The 19,692-nt window shown below is 61.7% G+C and overlaps 2 protein-coding genes across 4 annotated transcripts in view; one reads left to right on the top strand and one right to left on the bottom strand.

Annotated features, from left to right (window-relative positions):
• Positions 1 to 550: 550 nt before the first annotated feature.
• HIC1 (hypermethylated in cancer 1) lies at positions 551 to 4,941 on the top strand. The gene is made up of 2 exons (XM_017832496.1): positions 551 to 810; positions 1,497 to 4,941. The coding sequence occupies exons 1-2, from the start codon at positions 759 to 761 to the stop codon at positions 3,440 to 3,442; spliced, it is 1,998 nt and encodes a 665-aa protein (XP_017687985.1). The 5' UTR covers positions 551 to 758; the 3' UTR covers positions 3,443 to 4,941.
• A 299-nt stretch (positions 4,942 to 5,240) lies between these two features.
• Positions 5,241 to 19,692, bottom strand: part of SMG6 (SMG6, nonsense mediated mRNA decay factor) — a 109,673-nt gene continuing 95,221 nt past the window's right edge. For all 3 annotated transcript variants that reach the window (XM_017832485.1, XM_017832486.1, XM_017832487.1), the window contains exons 16-19: positions 12,801 to 12,954; positions 9,270 to 9,481; positions 8,939 to 9,020; positions 5,241 to 7,390 (exon numbers count right to left, since the gene is read on the bottom strand). In XM_017832485.1, the coding sequence (XP_017687974.1) occupies positions 7,260 to 7,390; positions 8,939 to 9,020; positions 9,270 to 9,481; positions 12,801 to 12,954 (579 nt within the window). In that variant the 3' untranslated portion in view covers positions 5,241 to 7,259. The remainder of the gene's footprint in view (positions 7,391 to 8,938; positions 9,021 to 9,269; positions 9,482 to 12,800; positions 12,955 to 19,692) is intronic.

The raw sequence follows: 19,692 nt of genomic DNA, 5'->3' as shown, positions 1-19,692 counted from the left end.
TAGCATCCTCTTCAGCTCTCCCACCCATTGGGTGCTATCCCCGCCTCCCGTTATGTGTCAGCACCAATCTCTCGGGTGGGGCAGCGAGCAGGACCCCCTCCACTTTATCCTTGCCCACCGTCCGCCCCGTCGGGTCCCACCTGCGCGGGGAGGAGCCGCCTCCGGTAACCGGCGGGGGTGGAGCGCACCGGGAGCCGCTAGATGGCGCCCTACGAGCGGTACGGACGGGGGGGACACCTCGGGCTCGGCCCGGGGACACCCCGGGGCCCCCCCATTTCGGGGTTCCAGGCACCCCCCGGGGTTTCTCCGGGCAAAGAGCGATGTCCTAAGGATGGAGACCCCCGAGGGGGCGGTCGTGGCGCGGCGGGAGGAGACCGGGAGGGGGGAAAAACCAGGCTGGGAGGAGGAGGAGGAGACCGGGATGGGGAGGGAGGGGTGTGTAAAGGGGGGGGCCCGGCTTGTCGGTGCCCCGCCCGGGATGGGAGGAGGAAAACCTCCCGCCGTCCCTTTAACAGCCAGCGGCGCTGCTCGGAGTTCAGGCCGGGGTCAGGGGGAGTTCGCAGCCCGGGTTTCACCTCCGAGCTGGCGGCGTCGGGAACCCCGAGGAACCGCTGCTGCTTCTTCCACAATCACCTCTTCCTCCTCCTCCCGTTCCGTAGGACCGGCCGGGAGCGCGGGGTATGGAGGAAGAGAAGCAGCAGAGGAAGAGGAGGGTGGAGGGGAGCAGCAACCGGCGGCGGCCCCCCAGGGGCTGAGCCATGAGAGTTCACCGAGACCTCAGCTGGTTGGCGGAGGCCACCGGGCGCCCAGGTAAAAAGAGGAGGGGGACACCCCAAAAAGTGGGGAAAATAAGCCCGAAAAGCAGCTCCGCTGGCGCTTGGCTTTACGCACCTGGGCGGGGGGCACCGGCACCGGAACGGAGGCGGGGAGGGGAGGTCCCGCTCCCCCTCCCCCGGAGCGTCCTCCCGCTCACCTCGAGGGGGGGAGAGGAAACGGGGGCGGGGGGCGCCCGGGGGGTCCGGTCGGCCGCCTCCCGGGACCGGGGCGCATAAGAGGCGGGAAGGCGCGGCGGGGAGCGGGGCAGCGGCGGGGCTCAGGGAACGGCGGGCGGGTGGCGGGCACCGGGTCGGTGTGTTCCCCTCCGCGTTTCCCGGGCAGGTGGGCGCGGGGTCCCGGGGCTGACGGGGCCGGGGCGCGGCGCTGGCGGCGGCGGCGGGTGATGTCACTTTCTCCAAAAACCCTCCGGGGGTTTTCGCCCCCCTCCCGCCCCCCCGACCCGCCGAGAAACGAGCCCCCATATAAGCGGTGGCACCGACCGGGCGGCCGCGCAGAGCGGCCAGGACGCAGCGGCGTGTGGGGCTGAGCCCCGACCACCCCCACACCCACCCACCCCGCGCGGCGGGTGAACCCCCCGACGTGCAGGTCGATCCCCCCCACGCATGGTGGTGGGCACGTGGGGCCGGTTGCGGCGCTGACGGGCGGCCGGTGTGTTACAGGGCGGCGGGCAAGGAGCGGGATGCTGGACGCCATGGAAGTGCCGAGCCACTCGCGGCAGCTGCTGCTGCAGCTGAACACGCAGCGCACCAAGGGCTTCCTGTGCGACGTGATCATCGTGGTGCAGAACGCGCTCTTCCGCGCGCACAAGAACATCCTGGCAGCCAGCAGCGCCTACCTCAAGTCGCTGGTGGTCCATGACAACCTGCTCAACCTGGACCATGAGATGGTGAGCCCCGGCATCTTCCGCCTCATCCTCGACTTCATCTACACCGGCCGCCTGGCCGAGTGTGAGCCGGGCAGCGAGCAGAGCCTGGGTGCCGTGCTGGCCGCCGCCAGCTACCTCCAGATCCCCGGCTTGGTGGCCCTGTGCAAGAAGAAGCTGAAGCGCAGCGGCAAGTACTGCCACCTGCGTGGGGGCTACGCACCCTACAAACTGGGGCGTGGGCTGCGCGCCGCCACGCCGGTCATCCAGGCTTGCTACTCGGGGACGCCGCGGCCCGTGGACCTGCCGCCCGTGGAGCCGACGGCGCCGCTCAACACGCAGTGTGGGGAGCTGTACGCCTCGGCCGCCCAGGGCACCCCACTGCACCCCCACGGGCTGTGCCCACCCGAGCGTCACTGCTCGCCACCCTGCGGCCTCGACCTCTCCAAGAAAAGCCCCACCGGCCCCTCTGCCCAGCTCCTGCCCACTGACCGCCTGCTGCCCGGCGAGCCCCGCGAGCCCTCGCTGCCCCCACGGCACGACAGCCCCCCCGTCAGCGCCGGCCTCCTGGCCAGCCACGCCGCTGCCTACAAGGACTCCCCACCGAGCGGTGAGCCAGGGGGGCACCCCCACGCCCCCGACCCCTTCCGCAGCACGCCGCCCTGTGCAGAGCCCCCGCTGCCCCGTGCTGACGGGCGTGAGCTGATGTATCGCTGGATGAAGCATGAACCCCTGGGCCCCTACCTGGATGAGGGGGAGGCGGAAAAGGAACTGGAGCGGGAGGAAAAGGCCGAGTCACCACCTGCGGCACCACAGCCCCGTTACCCCAGTGTGGAGAGCAACGACCTGGAGCCTGATAACAGCACAAGCGAGGAGACGGGCAGCAGCGAGGGCCCCTCACCTGGTGATGCGCTGGACCGCTACTGCAATCACCTGGGCTACGAGCCGGAGAGCCTGGGCGACAATCTGTACGTCTGCATCCCCTGCGGCAAGGGCTTCCCCAGCTCCGAGCAGCTCAATGCCCACGTGGAGGCCCACAACGAAGAGGAGCTCTATCACAAGGCAGCGGCCGAGCAGGCCGTGCCCTTCCTGGACAAAGGTGGCCCAGGGCTGGGTGACATCCTGCGGCCCTACCGCTGCTCCTCCTGCGACAAGTCCTACAAGGACCCGGCCACGCTGCGGCAGCACGAGAAGACACACTGGCTGACGCGCCCCTACCCCTGCACCATCTGTGGCAAGAAGTTCACACAACGCGGCACCATGACCCGCCACATGCGCAGCCACCTCGGCCTCAAGCCCTTTGCCTGCGACGCCTGCGGGATGCGCTTCACCCGCCAGTACCGCCTGACCGAGCACATGCGCATCCACTCGGGCGAGAAGCCCTACGAGTGCCAGGTGTGCGGCGGGAAGTTCGCTCAGCAGCGCAACCTCATCAGCCACATGAAGATGCACGCGGCCGGCCCCGACGGCAAAGCCAAGCTGGACTTCCCTGACAGCGTCTACGCCATGGCCCGCCTCACTGCTGACCAGCTGGGGCTCAAGCAGGAGAAGGCGGCTGAGCTGCTCTCCCACACCTCACACTTCCTCAGTGACCCCAAGGCCATGGAGAGCCTCTACCCCCTGGCCAAGTTCACGGCCGAGCACCTGGGGCTGAGCCAGGACAAGGCGGCCGAGGTGCTGGCGCAGGCCCCTCACCTGCACGCCGAGGCTGCCCGGACCATAGAGCGATACTCGCCCCCCTAGCGCCGGCCCGGCCGGGGGGCTGGGGGGGCCGCTGGGCTCCCCTCGCTGCCCCGCGTGGAGCTGGGGGGGGCGAGAGGCCGTGGGCACTCGTCCCCTGGCGCTGCCGACGGCCCCGGAGAACTCGCTCGTAACAAAGGTCCCGTGACAGCTGCTCTGGGATGGATGGACGGCGTGTCCTGCGACCAGCGCCCCGGCTTGCCTGGGAGAAGCCGATAATTCAGGGACTGACCTCGCGGCACGTCTGCCCCTCGCCGAGGGGGGCTGCCGGGCCCCCGGCACCGCGCGGGAGCGACGCACAAGCTGTGAGGCCAGGCTGCGCCCCGAGGCTTTGGAGGACATGAGCCCGCTCCTTACCTCAGGGCTGCCCCCGGGCGAGGGGACACCCGCGGCAGCCGCCGCGTCACCCCGGCTCCACGGTGGGACCCGCCGGCACTCGGCTCTGCCGTGACGGGACCCGGACTGTAAGTAGTTCATCCGTCGTGGCCGGAGCGACGCCTCCGTCCTGAGCGGGAGCGGCCAGCGCTGGGCTGGGGAGTGTGTGCCGGACCACCCCCCCGGGGCCACGCCGGGGGCTCGGGGACAGACTGACGGACGGGGACGGTGGGGTTTGAGCAGCAGGCGGGGGGTGGCGGTCGGATCCATGCTGGGGAGGCTGAGGAATCGCGATGCTCCTCGCCCCGGGGCAAGCACTGACCTTCCATCCCGAGCCCAGGGGCTCGGCCGGCGGCCCTCCCTGTCCTCGGGAGGTGGGGCAGGGCCTGCCCCAGACTGAGCCCCTGGGCCCTTCCCCGGCTGACGCCACACCATCAGGGATACCCAGGGGGGCCCCGGGACCCGGCGGCTTCGCCCTCGGGCGGCCACTCGCCTTGATTATTTTTAAAATTTTTTTATTTTTGCCAAAGACGCCCGTCCCCAGCGCGGCCGGGCCGGGCCGGGGGGTCCATGACAAAGACAAAGCGGTCTCTGGTTTGTCAGCTACGGAAGGTGGGCAGGGGCTGCGGGAGGGGGCCGGGGGGCAGAGCCCAGGGGGAATGTGTGACCTTGGGCCAAGTCCTCTCCAGGCACCCCGTGCCACCACCGCACCCCCTCTCCCACCTTCTGCTCGGTGTGGGCAAAGTCCCCCCAACCTGGACCCCCCCGGCCCGTGCCCTGCCCCCTCCGTTGGGGCTAATGTGAAGCTTCACCCTCCCCTCCCGAGCCCCCTCCTCTCCTTTGCACACGAGGCCCCGGGCGGCCGCCAGCACCGACTGTCCCCGGCCTCGCAGCCACTGTGCCTTAGCCTGAGCTGACCACTCCTGCCCAGTTGTCCCCTGAGCCTGTTCTGGTCCCCCAGGGCTGGCGGTGTCCCCCGGAGCTGCCACGGGGTGACTGGTGGTAGTGGCAGCACCCAAAGCACAGCTGGCAGTGCCCAGCAGGGCCCCGGCCCCCCTGTATCACGTCCATTTGTACACGGGCTCCTCGCCCTTTTTTTTTCTATAGTCGAAATGGAATGAGCAATAAAGTGACATTAACATGCGTGGCCTCACGTCCTTCTCTGGGGGGAGGCCTGGCTGGTGCAGGGCTGGTGCTGAGCAGGTCTGAGAGGTGACCCCGAGGGGTCTGTGGGTGACCTGAGGGGCTTTGTTGTGCATCTGGTTTGCTCAGAGCCCCTCAGCTGGGGGGCAGCAGCAGCTGCAGGTGGGACAGAGCTGTTGTCATCCTTGCAAGCAGGAATGTGTCCCACTGCCATCCCTCTCTGGTGGCCCCCACCCCAACTTCAGCAGCAACTTGCCCGCCAACAGCAAATGACACACCAGGCTGCACAGACACGTCTTTATTAATAGAAATTATTAAAACCAACTTAACAAAATAGCCCGAAAATGGATGCTGCCCCAAGACATGGGCTCCGAGGAGCCTGGCAGGGGTGGCCCCAGGCATGGGCTCCGCTCGCTGTTGTGCCAGCTTGGTCTGGTGGCACTGAGACTGTCCCACAGCTGAACCCATGACGCAGTGAAAGGAATCAGTGTCTGGCAGAGCCACAGGGCCTTCCAAGCTGGTGGTGCCGCGGGAAGGGCCTTGGAAAGCAGTGCTGGGGCAGCACCATTGGAAAACAAACACTGAAACACAACCAGCGCGGAGGAGAAGGCAAAGTCTCTGCCATGCTGACAGCTGCGGGCATGGAACTGGGACATAAGTGCTGTGTGTACCATGGCTCTGGGTGGGCCCACCATGGCTCCGTGTGCCCTACAGCAGCCGTGGGCACCCCAAAGTCCCTGTGGGTCAGGCTCTGCCCTGCAGCACAGACCCTCTGCCTGGTGCCCCAAGGCTGGGGCACTCCTCTGGCACAGGTTAGCCAGCACAACTCCATCACGCTGCCAAGGCTCCGACCCCAGTGCTGGCCCTCGCTGTGAGGCTGGGCAGCTGGCACAGGGGTAATTGGGCTTCCTGATGCAGACACCGGGCTTGAGCCACCCACGCAGGAAAGGAAAAACACTGGACTCCGTCCTGCTGCTTCCTCTGCCACCTTTGACGCTTCCCTCCCACGGCCACAGCGCCCCAGCAGGGATTGGGGACGGCCTTGGGGTCGTTCCCACCCTCGACTCACGGGACTGGGACTTGACAGAGCTCCAGGGGCTCCAGTTCAGGGGTTAATGCTCCCTCTTAGCTTCTGTATCTGGTGTGTCACTGGGGATGGGACACTTGGGGATGGGACAACATGGGGTGTGGTGGGCTTAGCAGCACCTGAACCCCAGATCCCAGTGCGGAATGACTCAGGGACAAGGCAATGGCTCCATCCATGGGGCATCTTGGAAGGGGATTCTCTCAGCTGGGCAAGTAATGAAGGGCTGAGTGCTGCCCCGGCTCTCTCTAGCTCTGCCCAGCCCTGCAGCCATGGGCAGAAACTGGATCCCACATGGAAGGGGAGCCTGTGGCAATGTGAGGAGACACAGAACCTGTGGGACAGCTGGCCCCGGGGCCCTTGCAGAACTTTGTTAGCTTCACATTGCGTCTTAGGTCAAAAGCGTGCCGAAAGGTATGAGGGTTGGGACTAAGGGGTTTGGGGGAGAAGGGAAGGGGCAGGTAACGGCTGGGGTGGACAGGAGATCAGAACAAAGCAGCTGTGGGAGACTGGGGGTGTTCAAAGCCTCTCCCAGCAAAGCAGGCAGGGCACACACCTGAAAACTAACCTACACTGAAGAAATGAAACTCAACAAGCAAATCCTGCACGAGGGAGAGGACAAGCCCCTCTGCAAGCAGCACCCCTGCGTGGGGTGGCACAAGTGGGGAAGGGACTGGAGGCCCGGGGCTGTCTGGGCCACGCAGGACAAACAGGCTGGGGCAGGAGGGAACCTGCCCTTGAAGTCCACGGCCTCTCCAAGGGGCACGGGCTAGACTAAGCAATCCCAAAGTCTGCGCCGGTGTGTCCCCAATCTCTGCCCTACGCAGCCTACTAACCCAAAGAGCCACCAATGCGTGACTCGAACTCTCTGCACCCAAGCAAACCAAGCAAAAGGCTGGCGATCCAGCACGGGGCTCACCCAAAGCTTCCCTCGCCAGCGGGGCTCGCCGGCTCCACGCTGGCACTGCCCAAAGGCTGGCAGGACCCTCAACGGCCCAGCCTCCACGTGAACCATCCACAGCAATGACCTTCCCAGCTCGTCTGCCCTCGGGGGGCCCTTCGCAGCACGGCCATTCTGGGGTGGGTTGAAGACGTGGCGTTTATTGTTCGTGGTGGGCTGGCGGCGGTGGCGGCGCGGCGAGGCCGCTGCTGAAGCCGGGCTCCCACCGTAACAGGCTGCGTGACTCGCTCAGGGGCCGTCGGCCCCGCTCGGCCCCCTCAGCCCTCCTGGGCCCACTTGAGAAAGGTGGGGATGTCCCGCACCGGCACATTGCGGGTCAGCGCTTTGACTCGCAGGTTCCGGTCGTCCGTCAGCAAAACCACTTCCCTGAGCAAACGGATGGGATCGTCTGCAACGAGGACAGAGAGAGAGAGAATGAAGCACAGACCTGCCTGCTCTGCTTCAGCCCTTGCACCCATCCCACAGTGTGTCCCCCCACTCTCCTTGCTAACAGCTCTCTGCTCCCTGCCAAGGCTTCCTGGCGTGGCTCAGAGACTGCCCTTCATCCCAAAGGCTGTCTGCTCCCCCCACCACGTTGCCCCAAGGATGATTTGTGATCTCTGCCTGCTGCCCACTGCCCACGCAGGGTGGTGGACCGGCCACAGGCTGGGAAGAGGAGGTCCCTGCTTGACCCAGGCCAGGAAGACAGCCCGCGACCCTGGTTCCAGCAGGAAGCTGGTGCTATTATTCTGTTGATCTCATTATAAGATCTAAAGCCACCCCTTATTTTTTGTGGAGTTTTTTTGGAGTCGCCACTGACACTGAGGCATTTCTGGATGGGGCTCAGACAGCCAGAGAGAGTTGATGCCTGAGAAATATCCTAAGGGATCTTGCCCCCATATGGATGAGCTGCCCCGCACGCAACGTGCCGGGTGGGGATGTGGGAGCCACGCTTACGTGTGTGCGAGGCAGGGGAAGCATATGGGGTATGTGTAAGCAGCTGGGTCCTGTGACCAGAGTACTGTTCCTATGAGCACAGGAAACACAGTGCCTCCGAGCCAGGACGGGAATGGAAAAAACAGAGTTTATGGGAGCCCAACATGGGCCCAGATTGGCTGTGCAGGGAGCGGCAGGACGAGGGGAAGGGGAGGGTGGCCAGGAACGTGGGCTACGGTCACAGTGTTGGGGCTGAGGATGGTGGGGTCAGTACCTGGCTGGCCCATGCCAGGAGGAAGGGGACTGGGGGATCAGTGGGAAGGCAGGCTGGGGACTGAGGGCCGCTGAAAGTGGGATTGGGAGGTTTTGTGCGGACACTTTAAGAAATGTGTAACAATAAACATCCTCTGCTCCGTGCTGGTGACGCGCCTCCTTGTTACAAACCAGAGGCTGTCAGCTTGTCAGGCCCCATTCCCCATAATCCACATGATTTCAAAATTCAGCATCATTTGCACATAAACATTTGGTGACGGTTTCTCTGTGAATCTGACAAGTTAAGCTGCTAAGAATTCGCACTGACAAATGCGGGTTGATTTCTTGGGCAGCTGCTGATGCGATTCCCATCCCCGCCGCCCTGGCAACAGCCTGGGGGCTGTCTGGTCCCAGCACACGTGGCCAATGCCAACCAGGAATTAGGAGGGAAAAGAACCCTGGACAGAAGGCATCGGGTGGGTGTGGGGAGGAGGCGCTTTCTGGCCCTTTGTCACCACAAAAATGGCTCTGTGGACATTTATGGTGGGTTTGTCACAGGCTGGGGCATCCCCAAAGTGCTGTGAGGTGCACATTTGGCAATGAGGTGGGAGGGCCACAGCCTTGGGCTGACCGGAGGCAGGAGGTGGCACCTTGGTGTTGAAAGAGGCAAAATGCAGGAGAGAACAGATCCAAGAGTCATGAAAGAGAAACTGGAAGAGTCTGTGGAATGCAACAGAGAAGGGACAAAGGAGATGTGAGGATATTCTACCTTTGTTGGAGGGCATGAAATCCTTGGCCTTGTCATTGCAATAGTGGAGGCAGCAGGACAGAATCAGGTCATCATTGTTTCCCTGGAAAAAAAAAAAGGGCAACGTTACCCTTGGCAGGGAAAACCCTGCACCCCCACCACCCTGACTGCTGCACCACCTCGAGACACCCCAACACAGCTCAGTAGGGCCACTCTGACCTGAAACAAGAGCTCAGTCATCTGCAAACAGGGGGACAGAGGTACCTCCTGCCCAGACCTCCTGGACCCCAGGGTCCCTGATCTTCCCCAAGGAGGTGGTGGCAAATAACTCAGTGTCCAGGATGCCCCTTACCTGCTGGCCAGTGGTGTCTTCACTGCGGAAGGAGATGGACTCCAGCTCGTTGCCTCGGCTAGTCAGAGCCCTCAGGCAGTTGTCCCTGCTCTCAAATCGCTCCTCCAGGAACTCGATGGACTTCCTGGCTCTCTCCTGCACTTGGCGGGCATAGCCCGCAGCCCGGTGCTCCATCTCTGGGCCCTTGGCCAGGCCATCCAGCTCGTTTATCACTTCAAACAGGAAGAGGAGGTACAGTTACCATGGGACAAGGTGCTCCCATGACCTGCTGCTGGAGCATGCAAGTTGCCAAGGCCTCGGGGCCGGGGCACTGGGAGCTGGCTCAGGAAATCTGGGTTCAGCTGCCGCAGTGTCCCTGTGCTCCTGGACTTGGCTGTGGGTCTGGAAAAGCTTTGCTGCCTTCCACCTCTGTGGGTCATCTGGCTCGGCCCCGAGAGCGCAGGCACCTCGCCCCCGCAGTGTAACTGGTAAGGGCAACTGGTTCTGCTCCAACTGGTTCTGCTCTGTGAAACGTTGGGGAGCGTTGCTGTGCCCCCCACCCCACACTCCTGCATCATGATCAACAGCACGTCCGTGCCTGTGGGTGTCAGGAAACCCTGAACTCCTGCATCCTGCTCCTCCACCTCTGTGCACAGCGATGGCTGGTGGCACTCTGCCTCCTGCCCGCGTGGCACTGCCTGGCTCTGCACTGTCCCACATGGAAAACTTCTGCCCTGATGCTGCAGGGCTGCATATGGGAACAGGAAGCAGGCAGTTCCCACCCTGGCACTATTTCCCACAAAAATTCCAGTCCTGTTTTCCCACCTGAAGCCACCATTCCATGCTCCTGGCAGGGAACACGCTCCTTTCAACACCTCACCCATCTGGCTTTGTGCATCTGTCCTGACTCGAGATGAGCTTGGAATCCAGGTGGATTCCCAGCCTGTTCACCTTAACTGGAACCTCTTGTACTGCTGCCAAGCAGGCAGGAACTCCAGCTGCTCCAGCCCCCTAAGCCCAAGGGACCTCAGAGCTCCAGGAGGGACCGACCCTCGGGTGCTGAGGCTGCTGGAAGAGCAGCTTTGTTGTGGAGCGAGCATGTGTGTGCGAGCAACAATGCTCGTGCACACATCTGGATGCACCCTTGTGTGCCCAGCCTTGCCGCTGGTGGCGGGGCTGGGCACACAAACGTGCATCCAGATGTGCAAACAAGTGTCCCCGCCTGTGATCGTGCGCTGGGCTGCGTGTGCACGAAGCCGTGTGCGCGAGAGAGCTGGTGTGCACGTGTGCGCGGCGGAGCCTCTGCGCGCACAGTGTGTGTGTTTTAGCCATGGCTTCATTTCTGAAGATTGTTTCCGAGCTTGGAGCCAAGTCCTGAGTTCAAGTGGGAACTATGCATTCCTTGGGGGGTTCGGGGAGAGAGCTCGGGGTCTGAGGCCTCTCCCCAGTGCTGTGAATCACTGCCCGGGGAGCCTGCGTGATCGCTCTGTTCCATGGTGAGACTGGCACTCACTGTCTGGGTATTCCAATTAAATCTGCATGGAGTTGCTTTGCTCTTCCCTGGCTGGAGACTCTTCTTGCTACCGACCTGATGCTGCCATTTCCACACAATGCACGGCTGGGCCCGGGGTGGGGGGAGCCGTGCAAGAACGGAACATCAAACAGGAAAAGCTGGTATTCCCTCCCGAAATCCGCCTTCCTGCTTCCAAGCTAAACAGGCTTCAAAGGGGAGGCTTGTTTGTGCTTCTGCACCAGGCCTGGCTTCTCCATGGCGGGGTCAGGCTCAAGGAGCACAGAGCAGGTTAAAGAGCAAGAGAAACAAACCCAACGAGAAGCCGAGTGCTTAACCCCTTGCTGCATCCCCGGGAAGAGCAGGGAGGAATACCAGGGGAAGGGCACTGTGCCTATCTCCAGCCTGGTGATGGCACATGGCACCAAGGTCTCTGTCTCCAACAGCCATGGGCCCCTGGCTCACCCCAGGGGATGGCTTCCTCCTGCCCACACTGATGGCTTTCCTGGGGAATGAGGGGAAACGTGACCAACACCCGGTGTGGAAAGGGACTCTGTGTCTTCGGGGTGCTCTGGGGAGGTGGCAGCAGTGGGAGATAAGTTACTCTGTCCCTCCTATGTTAGGCCATGCAAGGAGGCAGCAGGACAGGAGGGCACTGAAGGTGCTCAGTCCTGCCTCTGGTAGGGAAGGCCAGGCTCCTTTTGCAGGTTGAAGGCAGCAGCATCTTGGACAGGAACAGGACCAGAGTTTTCAGCTCTCCTGCTGCCCCTGGCTGGGGATTGATGGAGAAGCCTCATGGCAACCACAGGAGTGCACTGGGAGGCAGGGCCATGGCTCCAGGGCAGGTCACAGCTCTCTCAGGTGTTAATATGCTCCACAGCCCCAGGGCTGCCCAGGCTCTGCAGGTCCTGCCGACTGCCTTCCCTCTACTTCCACACAAAGCCCTGGCACTGCAGTGCCAAGCCATGGAGCTCCCTGGCAGCTCCTGTGCTGAGCTGGGCAGGCATCCAACCCTGCTCTTCTCATCCAGGGGTCCCATCCTCAGCCCCAGGAATCCCTTCTGATCCAGGTTGCTCACCCTGTGGGGAAGGGTGGCAGCTGGATATTGGCTCTGGGGCAGGCAGAGATGTCTGCTGGACATCAGGAGTTGAGAAGGAAGCTTGGAGGGCAGCACCCCTGCGTGCAGTGGGCCAGAAGGAGTGCACCTCACTGCCTGAGCGCTGGAGATGCCCATGGGACACAGCTGGCCCTCAGCCTCCCGGGGCTGTGGATGGGATGGGGCAGCCTGTGGGCTCTGTGAGGCTCAGCCCCACTCCTGCCCCGGCCTTTCCTGCTGTCCTCGGGGATCCTCTGAGTGCCGGGCTGGCACCGGGACGTGCCAGGCGCCGGAGTGACATTGGCCGGAGGAACATTACCTCCAGCCCAGAGTGTGATCAAACAATCAGAGCAAAGGCATCTAACCAAATCCTCCCGCCACCCTGGGAGACCACCCAGCAGCACAGCCGTTATCTGCCAGGGTGAGTGTTTACCAATAACGGGAACCAGCTTGCTGTTTTACTGCGAGCTTTATAAGGATAAAAAGAAGGGCTGGGCTTGAGCAGCTCCGAGACGCTGGGACACAGGCCGGCCATTTGCTCAGGCTGCCTAAGCCTCAGCTCAGCTAGGATAAGCTATCTGTTCTGATTGTTTAACAATTCCCTCCTCCTTGCTCCCTTCAAAATTCCCTCCAAATCCCATTTAACACCCAACTGCTTCTCCCAGCCCCCTGGCACCCCAAAAAACACCAGGAGGAGAGGAGTTTGCTGAGTGCTGTGGGCAGAAGGCTGGCAGGAAGGGAGAAGGATGACTGGGGCTGAAGGAATGCCAACAACGACTGGGATGAGACAGGGCAGGATGAAGTCCAGTCCCACGGCATGAGCCGACCAGTTCCAGACCACACAGGCACTGTGGGCACATGGGGCATCGAGAGAGGGAGACAGAATGGAGGGACAGACCATGCCAGGAGAGAGGGGAAGCCCCCACCACAGCACTGGCCTACTCACCGATCAGGGGCACCACCAGGATGAACTTCCTGCAGTCCAGCAGTGTGATCAAGCTGCTGAGGTGGTCGATGAAACCATTGGTGTCTGGGACCAAGAAAACAGGTCTGATCTCCAGCTCCATCTGCCTCATTTGACTCTGGTCTTTCAGCACGGCCTGGAGGAGAAGGAAGGACACACGGTGAGGAAGGAGGATGTCAGCCCCCCGACCCACGAACCCTGAGAGCAGAAGATAAACCTGGCTGACACGCATGCATCCATGTGAAGGAGACTGGGAGGAGGCTGCATCCATCCCACCTGCACACCCCAAACACAGGGTTTTCTGTGGGCAGGCCCACAGTACACAGCAGGATGGCAAAAACCTCCAAGAGAGCACTTCTTCTAGGAAAACAGTCCTGCCCAGGCTCTGGGAAGAACTGGGACCAGCCTTGAAAATGGAGGGGTTTTGGGAACTGTCCCATTTTTGGGACTGGCAGTTGCCAGGACCATCTGCACCAGTGCCAAGAGACTGACCTTGACAGAGACCAGCAGGGAGAAAAGGGGACGGGAGGATGGGAGTTCTGGGGCTCCACAGAGAAAACAGCTCAAGGCAACAACAGCCAAAACAAACCAGTTTGGGACACATAAGTCCTGCCAACAGCATGCTAACACAGGGACCCCGAGCAGGCAGCCAGAGGTCTGTGGGGTGGGGATCCTTGGCTGAGTATCTCCCTCACTGTCCTACCACCTCCTGCACATGCCTTGCCTTTTCCGTTGCCATCCAGCTGGGAAACCAGGTGGACTCCAGCCCTGAAAACTCACAGTGCTGTCCTTGGTTGAGCCCTTTGCACCCACTGAAACCGAAGGTGCTCACACTCACAGGGAGAGGGTCTGCTGGGGCTCCCTGCCCGCCTTCCGGGGCTGCACCTGGACCTCTGGACAATGCCAGCTGCCAAAACGTGACCCCAGAGCTCACGTATGACTTTCGAGGCTCTCGAAGGACTCGGGCTCTTTAGTAAGTCACAGGATTAAAAAACTCAGGATGCTATTCTAGTGCTTCCTCTACTTAAAAATAGCTTCCCTGGACTCACTGATGTTTGTTGCCTCTAATAGGAACCGGTCACCCAAGGAGCACAGCAGTGCTGCTGTGGAACACATCCACCATGCAAACCCTTCTGAGACTGGGCTCACACCCCCAGATGCGCCTCAGGGACATGTGAGGGCCACTGACCCTGTTCTGCCCAATGTTATGGGGAGCTCCCCCTGCCCACAGTGAGGATCCCAACCCTCCCTCAGTCATGCCAAAGCCTCGGAGGCGCCCTGGAACGACGAGCTGCACGGGCCAGCAGTGACCATGGAAAGAAGTGGTTTTTAATTCATTTCCAAGTGTTGTCATCTGGCTTTAAATCAAGGCAGCTTGATGCTGCCACCTCCCACAAGTGTCTCCAGGCAAGGCAGCAAACAGAACCCCACCACGTGCCTCCCACCCTCCTTCTGGCAGTGCTAGTCCTGGAGATATGGCTTCCACAGACCCTGAGGGCTGACAGGCAGAGTGGGAAGCATGCCAGGTCCTGCCTACTGCATGCCAGTGTGAGGACATGCCCTCCCCATCACACAAGGGACACACCAGTGTCCCTACACTGATGCTCTGCACCAGCCATGTGCTGGATGCCATCCCTGCTCTGCCTTCACCCAGAGAGGTGCTGGCACTCACCGGTGGCACAGGAAGAGCTACAGCCAGGGACAAGCTGGAGTCAACTCCAGCACGGTGCTGCTGCTGCCTCGCCATGAGGAGAACAGGAGGTGGGGTGTCTCCACAGGGTTTTGGGGTGTGGGAGGAGACACTCACCCCTGGGAGGCACCAGATAGACCCTGCTCCCCCTGCTATGGGGAGACACAGAAGAGCCCCATCAGCCAACGCAGAAACCAGAGAGTGGCATGTCCCTTGTGAGGTGGCCAAAGACGTCAATGGCCCCAAAGTTGCAGGAAGAGGTGGGTGAAACCACACAGTCTTCAATGAACTGCAACAATCTCAAGTGAACAAGGGCTGCTGGCAGGAGGGGATCCCCACCTGCACCCCAATACAGATCCTGACCCCGTGACTTGCCCCAGCCCGTGCAGGTGACCTCAGGAGCATGAGCAGGACTCTCACCTACCCCTGGGGCCGGGGGCGCGGGGGTGATGATGGGTAGGGCAGTACCCTCGTGTGTGGCATTTGCCCCGGCGGCTCTCGTGGGCTGTACCCGTCCGATTCCTGGCAGCCGCCAGCAACGCCTGTGCCGGCCGTCACGTCCCATTCCGCTCGCCGGGCCGCCCGGTGAGAGAAGGACACAGGATGCGCCGGGAGTGAAAGAGCGAGGTCGGCGGGGAGCGTGCCAAGTCCCCGCGCACAGCTCCGGGCCGCTCGGGGAGCCAGAGGGAAACTCGCCTTTGCAGAGTTCAGAGGCCGGCAGCGAGATTTATTTTTGTTTGTGTGAGTAAAAGGCTGCAGAAGCCTCTGGCCAAGGGGCTTGGGGGAGAGAGGAGTGGCCTGTGATTCATGCGGACGCTGGCTGGCCCCACGCCAGAGATGAAAGGGAGCCCATGTGTGGAGAACTGGGGAGGCGAGTTCTGCCTTAACCCTTCTGCTGGCCCGTGGGGCACGGTCCCGTGGGGAGGAAGGGGAGCACGGGGATGCAGATCGGGGTGCCTGTGTCTGGGGCCCAGCTTCTGTGCTGCTGCCAAAAACAGGCTGCCAGTCCCACTGTGCCTCAGTTTCCCTGATCCGAGGACAGGGAGATGCTGGCCAGTGTGTCCTGCTGGGAGGTGGAGTCTGGAGACAACCCTGGGGAGCGTGAGGCAGATGGAACAGTGGAGGTACAGCCTCACCCTGTCCAAGTGCTTTCAGACTGTCGGATTTTAGCCTTGGCTTATTTGAGTTAAAAACACTGCCCAGTTCGGTGGCAGGGTGACCCCACAGTGCTGGACGTGGCAGGGGACCTCTGAGGCTGGAAGCTTCGTGCTCTCTCCTTGGGCTGACAGCTCCCCCCCATCTCGCCTCCTGCACCCACACCCTGTGGCCTCAGCGATTCTCCCACCTGCAGCCCCCTGCCCATCCTGCTGCTCCAGGCATGGGGGCTTCTCCCAGGAGCTGGGCTGGAGTCGGAGGTGGCTCCCTCGGCTGCCCCAGCTGGTGGCAGCACTGAGATCAGACACTCCTGCACACACAGTCCCAAATTCCCAGCTCATCCATCAGCTGGGATCACCTGGGGGATTCCCCGGAAGGCGGAAGGCGCTGCCTGGGTGAGGGCTTACAGGATGGGCAGAGGGCAGGACCTCCAAAAGCCAGGCCACCAAGAAGAACTTCATGCAGAGAGAGAGGGGTTGACCTGTGGGTCTCTACCGCTAGCACAGAATAGGAGGGGATCTCCACGTGGATCCCTGAGGCTCCACACACAGACCCCAGAGCTCCCCTGCCCATAGTGCCAGGATGGTGGAAAGGCCTGGAGCCAAAGCTTGGCAGAGACAAGTGCCCTGCTGCCTTTGGGACAGGTCACACGGGGTCACGCTGCTCTGCCTGGACCATCACCATCCTGACACCGCCTCTCCTGCCACGACCTGCTCTCCCACCGCGGGGAAACCCGGCGCCGCTGCCCCTTCCATCCCCTCGCGCTCCGCGGGGATCGGAGGCGGATTTTCCAGGGCCGAGAACAATGCCTCTCTAGCCTCCGCTCGAGGGCTTCCTCCTCCCAAGGCTCGTCCTCCAGCGTCTTCCTCAGGAGTAAACGTGCCCTGTGCCTGGTAGCTCACCGGGGCCGCCGCCGTGGCGGAGCCGCCGTGGGTGGGTGTGCGCCTTCCGCAGCCAGCAGGCACCCGCTCCCAGGCAGGTGCGTGTCGGCGCGTGTGCGCCCGCGGCATTGTTCCTGCGCGCCGAGGAGAGCGTGAATGGGACACGGCTATATTTAGCCACTTACTCACACTACCGCCACAAAGGAGCGGCTGCATCTTAAGGGGGCAGCCGTTCCGTGGGCTCAGAAGGGACAGGAGAGCGGCTATTTTGGGAAGACATGTCATAATTGGCCGCCCCGGTTAAGCTGCTTCTGTAATGCTGAGCAAAACAATAGCAGCATCCAGAGGAAGAGCCTGTTATGTTTCAGGTGGGATGTTTTCAACCGGTCAGGAAACTCGACCGCTCCCAGCGCACAGCGGCGGCACAAAGGACAGGGGACGCTGAACAGCATGGACCAAGGGCCTGGCCAAGCAGCAGGGGTGGCTGGGAGAGCAGGGCACGACCTGGCGCGGGCTGGGGACAGCCCTGACTGAGAACGCTGCCTGCCCCAGCAGCGTTGCTGCCACCTCCTCTTGTGTACCTGCCTGCTCGGACTCTTCTCCTTCCAGATAACTGGGCAGCACCCAGGGATTTGGCTGGTCTTTCACCTTGTCCCAATGAATCTCTGCTGCTACCAGCTGTCACCAACTCTGTCCCAGTCCAGGCATGTTGTGAGGGCAGAGACAGGCTGGCAGTGGAGCAAGGGAGCAGCAGCCAACCCATCACCCAGGGCCAGGCAGCAAAGGGCTGCCCAGGGACACAAGAGACCTTACCCTGCTCTGGCCTGCCTTTCCCCCTCAGAGTAATGGTTTTGCGGACCAAGGTCACGTAGAGGAACAGAGCTGAGCTCTCCTGTTCTCTCTACAGCTGGTGCTGGCCAAGGGTCACCCTGTTTGTCATGTACCCTGCCTGGACCTGTGCTCCCCAGCAGCCTGAGCCACAGTCCTGCACACACCCAGAACGGACAGGGACTAAAGGAGCTCAGTGAAGTCCAAATTCCCCTTGAGGTGTGAATGTGACCCCAGCATGGAGGCTGCAATGAGAAGCCATAGGGCTGTCCTGCAGCAGCAGTGAACCTGGAACAGTGTCGGGTGTGTGATCTCCACCAGCAGCACAGCTGGGCTGCCAGAGGCAGGGAGCAGGGCAAAGGCAGGGACAGTGCAGGAAAACCTGCTGGGGAGGAGGCAGTGACTTTACCCATGAGAAGCACAACTCTGCAGGTCCCAGTTGAGACCCTGACACCACGCTCCCCTTGGGCACAGAAAGAAACCAGATGGCCAAGAGATGAAAGCTTTGCCCTGCACCCTGGGTCCCTGCACACACCATCACAGATTCTACAGAGGGCAGCCACAGCACTTGGATCCGAGCCCCCACTGCTATGCAGGCACAATCACACAGCCCTGCGTGGGGAGCTGAGGCTCTCAAGTGTGCTGATACAGGAGCCACATCTGCTGGACTCGGATGTATCTGTGCTTGTCCCCAGGATAATGAAAGTGGGACTTGGAGAGCACCTGATGCTCCCTAGGTGGGCAGTGAATGAGAGGCTGTAACAGGGAAGGCAGAAGGTCCTCAAGTCTCATGAAACATAAAATCTCTTGGGAAGAGCAGAAAGGTCAAGGATCACAGGCTAAGAGGGAAAGTGGAGGGGGTGGATGCTGAGCTGGCTCCAACCTGGCCTCTGCCGGCAGCATTTTCCACCCGAGCTCCTCCACTCCTCGAGCTGCATGGTCAGTACCAGGGCAGGGAGAGGACTGGGGCAAGCACACATGTTCTGCTCTAGGCCATTCCCAGCCAGCTATGGACTGGATGACTTTACTGAAGCCCTAAGGACTTCTCCTCCGCCCCGCGCCGTCAGACTCCAACTGCACCTCAGCTCTCAGCTGTGCAGCCCCTGAAGCTGCCCACACCCTCATTTTGACCTCTCTCTGCCTGCGAGCATTGGCCCCAGCACGGCCGGGGAGGAAGGGAGGAGCACGCCGGGGGGAGAAAGCCCCTGACAACATCAGGCAGCCCCCACTCTCCCCGCAGAATGGGCAGCGGCCATCCCGGGGGGCCCTGCTGCAGCTGCGCTGGTCGCCGGGGCCGGGATCTGCTGCATGCTGCCCTCCCTGAACATGTGCAGTTCCTGTTTGCTGTGTCTGTACAAGGCAGTGGGAAGTGGGGAATTTACTTACACCTCCCGCTTAACAACCCTGGGAGGCTGGAAGGCTTCAGGCCGCTTTAATTTACAGCCCATCTCTCCAATCTCTCACTCGTTCACTGCTGCTTTCTTCCTGCTTGTATTAACGTGACTCAGGTACCTGCCAACAATAATGGACTCGCTTGCGGGGGCGGGCCCCTCCCTCCCGGCACAACTTCTACCTTCGCCTTGATATGAATTGCTCCAAATTCAAATGAAAAAAAAAAAAAAAGAAAAAAGGCAAAATCTGAAAAGGTTGGGGTGGGTTTGGAAAAGCGAAGCGCAGTGGTTCTGGGCCCGGCGCCAGTAGCCGGAGGGTACACATGTGCAGGCTCTCCCAGTAGGGCCTTCAGCAGCCCTGTTTTACAACCACCTCGGCACACACTGCAGAGTTCACGCATATGGCCAGACAGATGTGTCTGGCTTACGTTCAAGGCTGGAAAATGAAGAATTATGGAAGTGAAGGGCCCTGGGCATTAGAGAGGGCGGAGGTGAGGGGGAGGGGAGCCAGGGAGAATTTTTCCTCTGCTGAGAAATCTTCATCTGGGCTGCGAGGCTGGAGGAAGAGGGGTTGTGAGCAAGGAGGCAGCCAACAGCCATGCATGTGAGATTGCTCTTAAAGCAACAGGGTGCATTGCCAGGGGTCTGCTCCCAGTCCAACCAGTTTACTTCACCAGCTCCCACTGGGAAACATGCTCAGATCAGGCCAGGGCCAGGCCAAGATCACCTGTATCCCTTCTGTTTGTCCCCATAACGATGGCAACGTTCTGGCTGCAGCAGCCGTTCACAGACTATTTTTCCGCCGCTGGCTCCTGCATGAACTCTGCCGTTCTCGTCCCACCCTCTCCCTGTCTGCCTGTGCCCCGCTACACAGGAAAGCTGATTTCTCACTGAACCGTGGAGCCTCTGCCCTGGGTGGGGGGACAGCT

Source organism: Lepidothrix coronata, unplaced genomic scaffold (genome assembly GCF_001604755.1).
Source record: "Lepidothrix coronata isolate B3197 unplaced genomic scaffold, Lepidothrix_coronata-1.0 Scaffold203, whole genome shotgun sequence".
NCBI lineage: Eukaryota > Metazoa > Chordata > Aves > Passeriformes > Pipridae > Lepidothrix > Lepidothrix coronata.
Note: the sequence above shows the minus strand (reverse complement) of the source record. Positions and strands in the feature narration are given on the sequence as shown.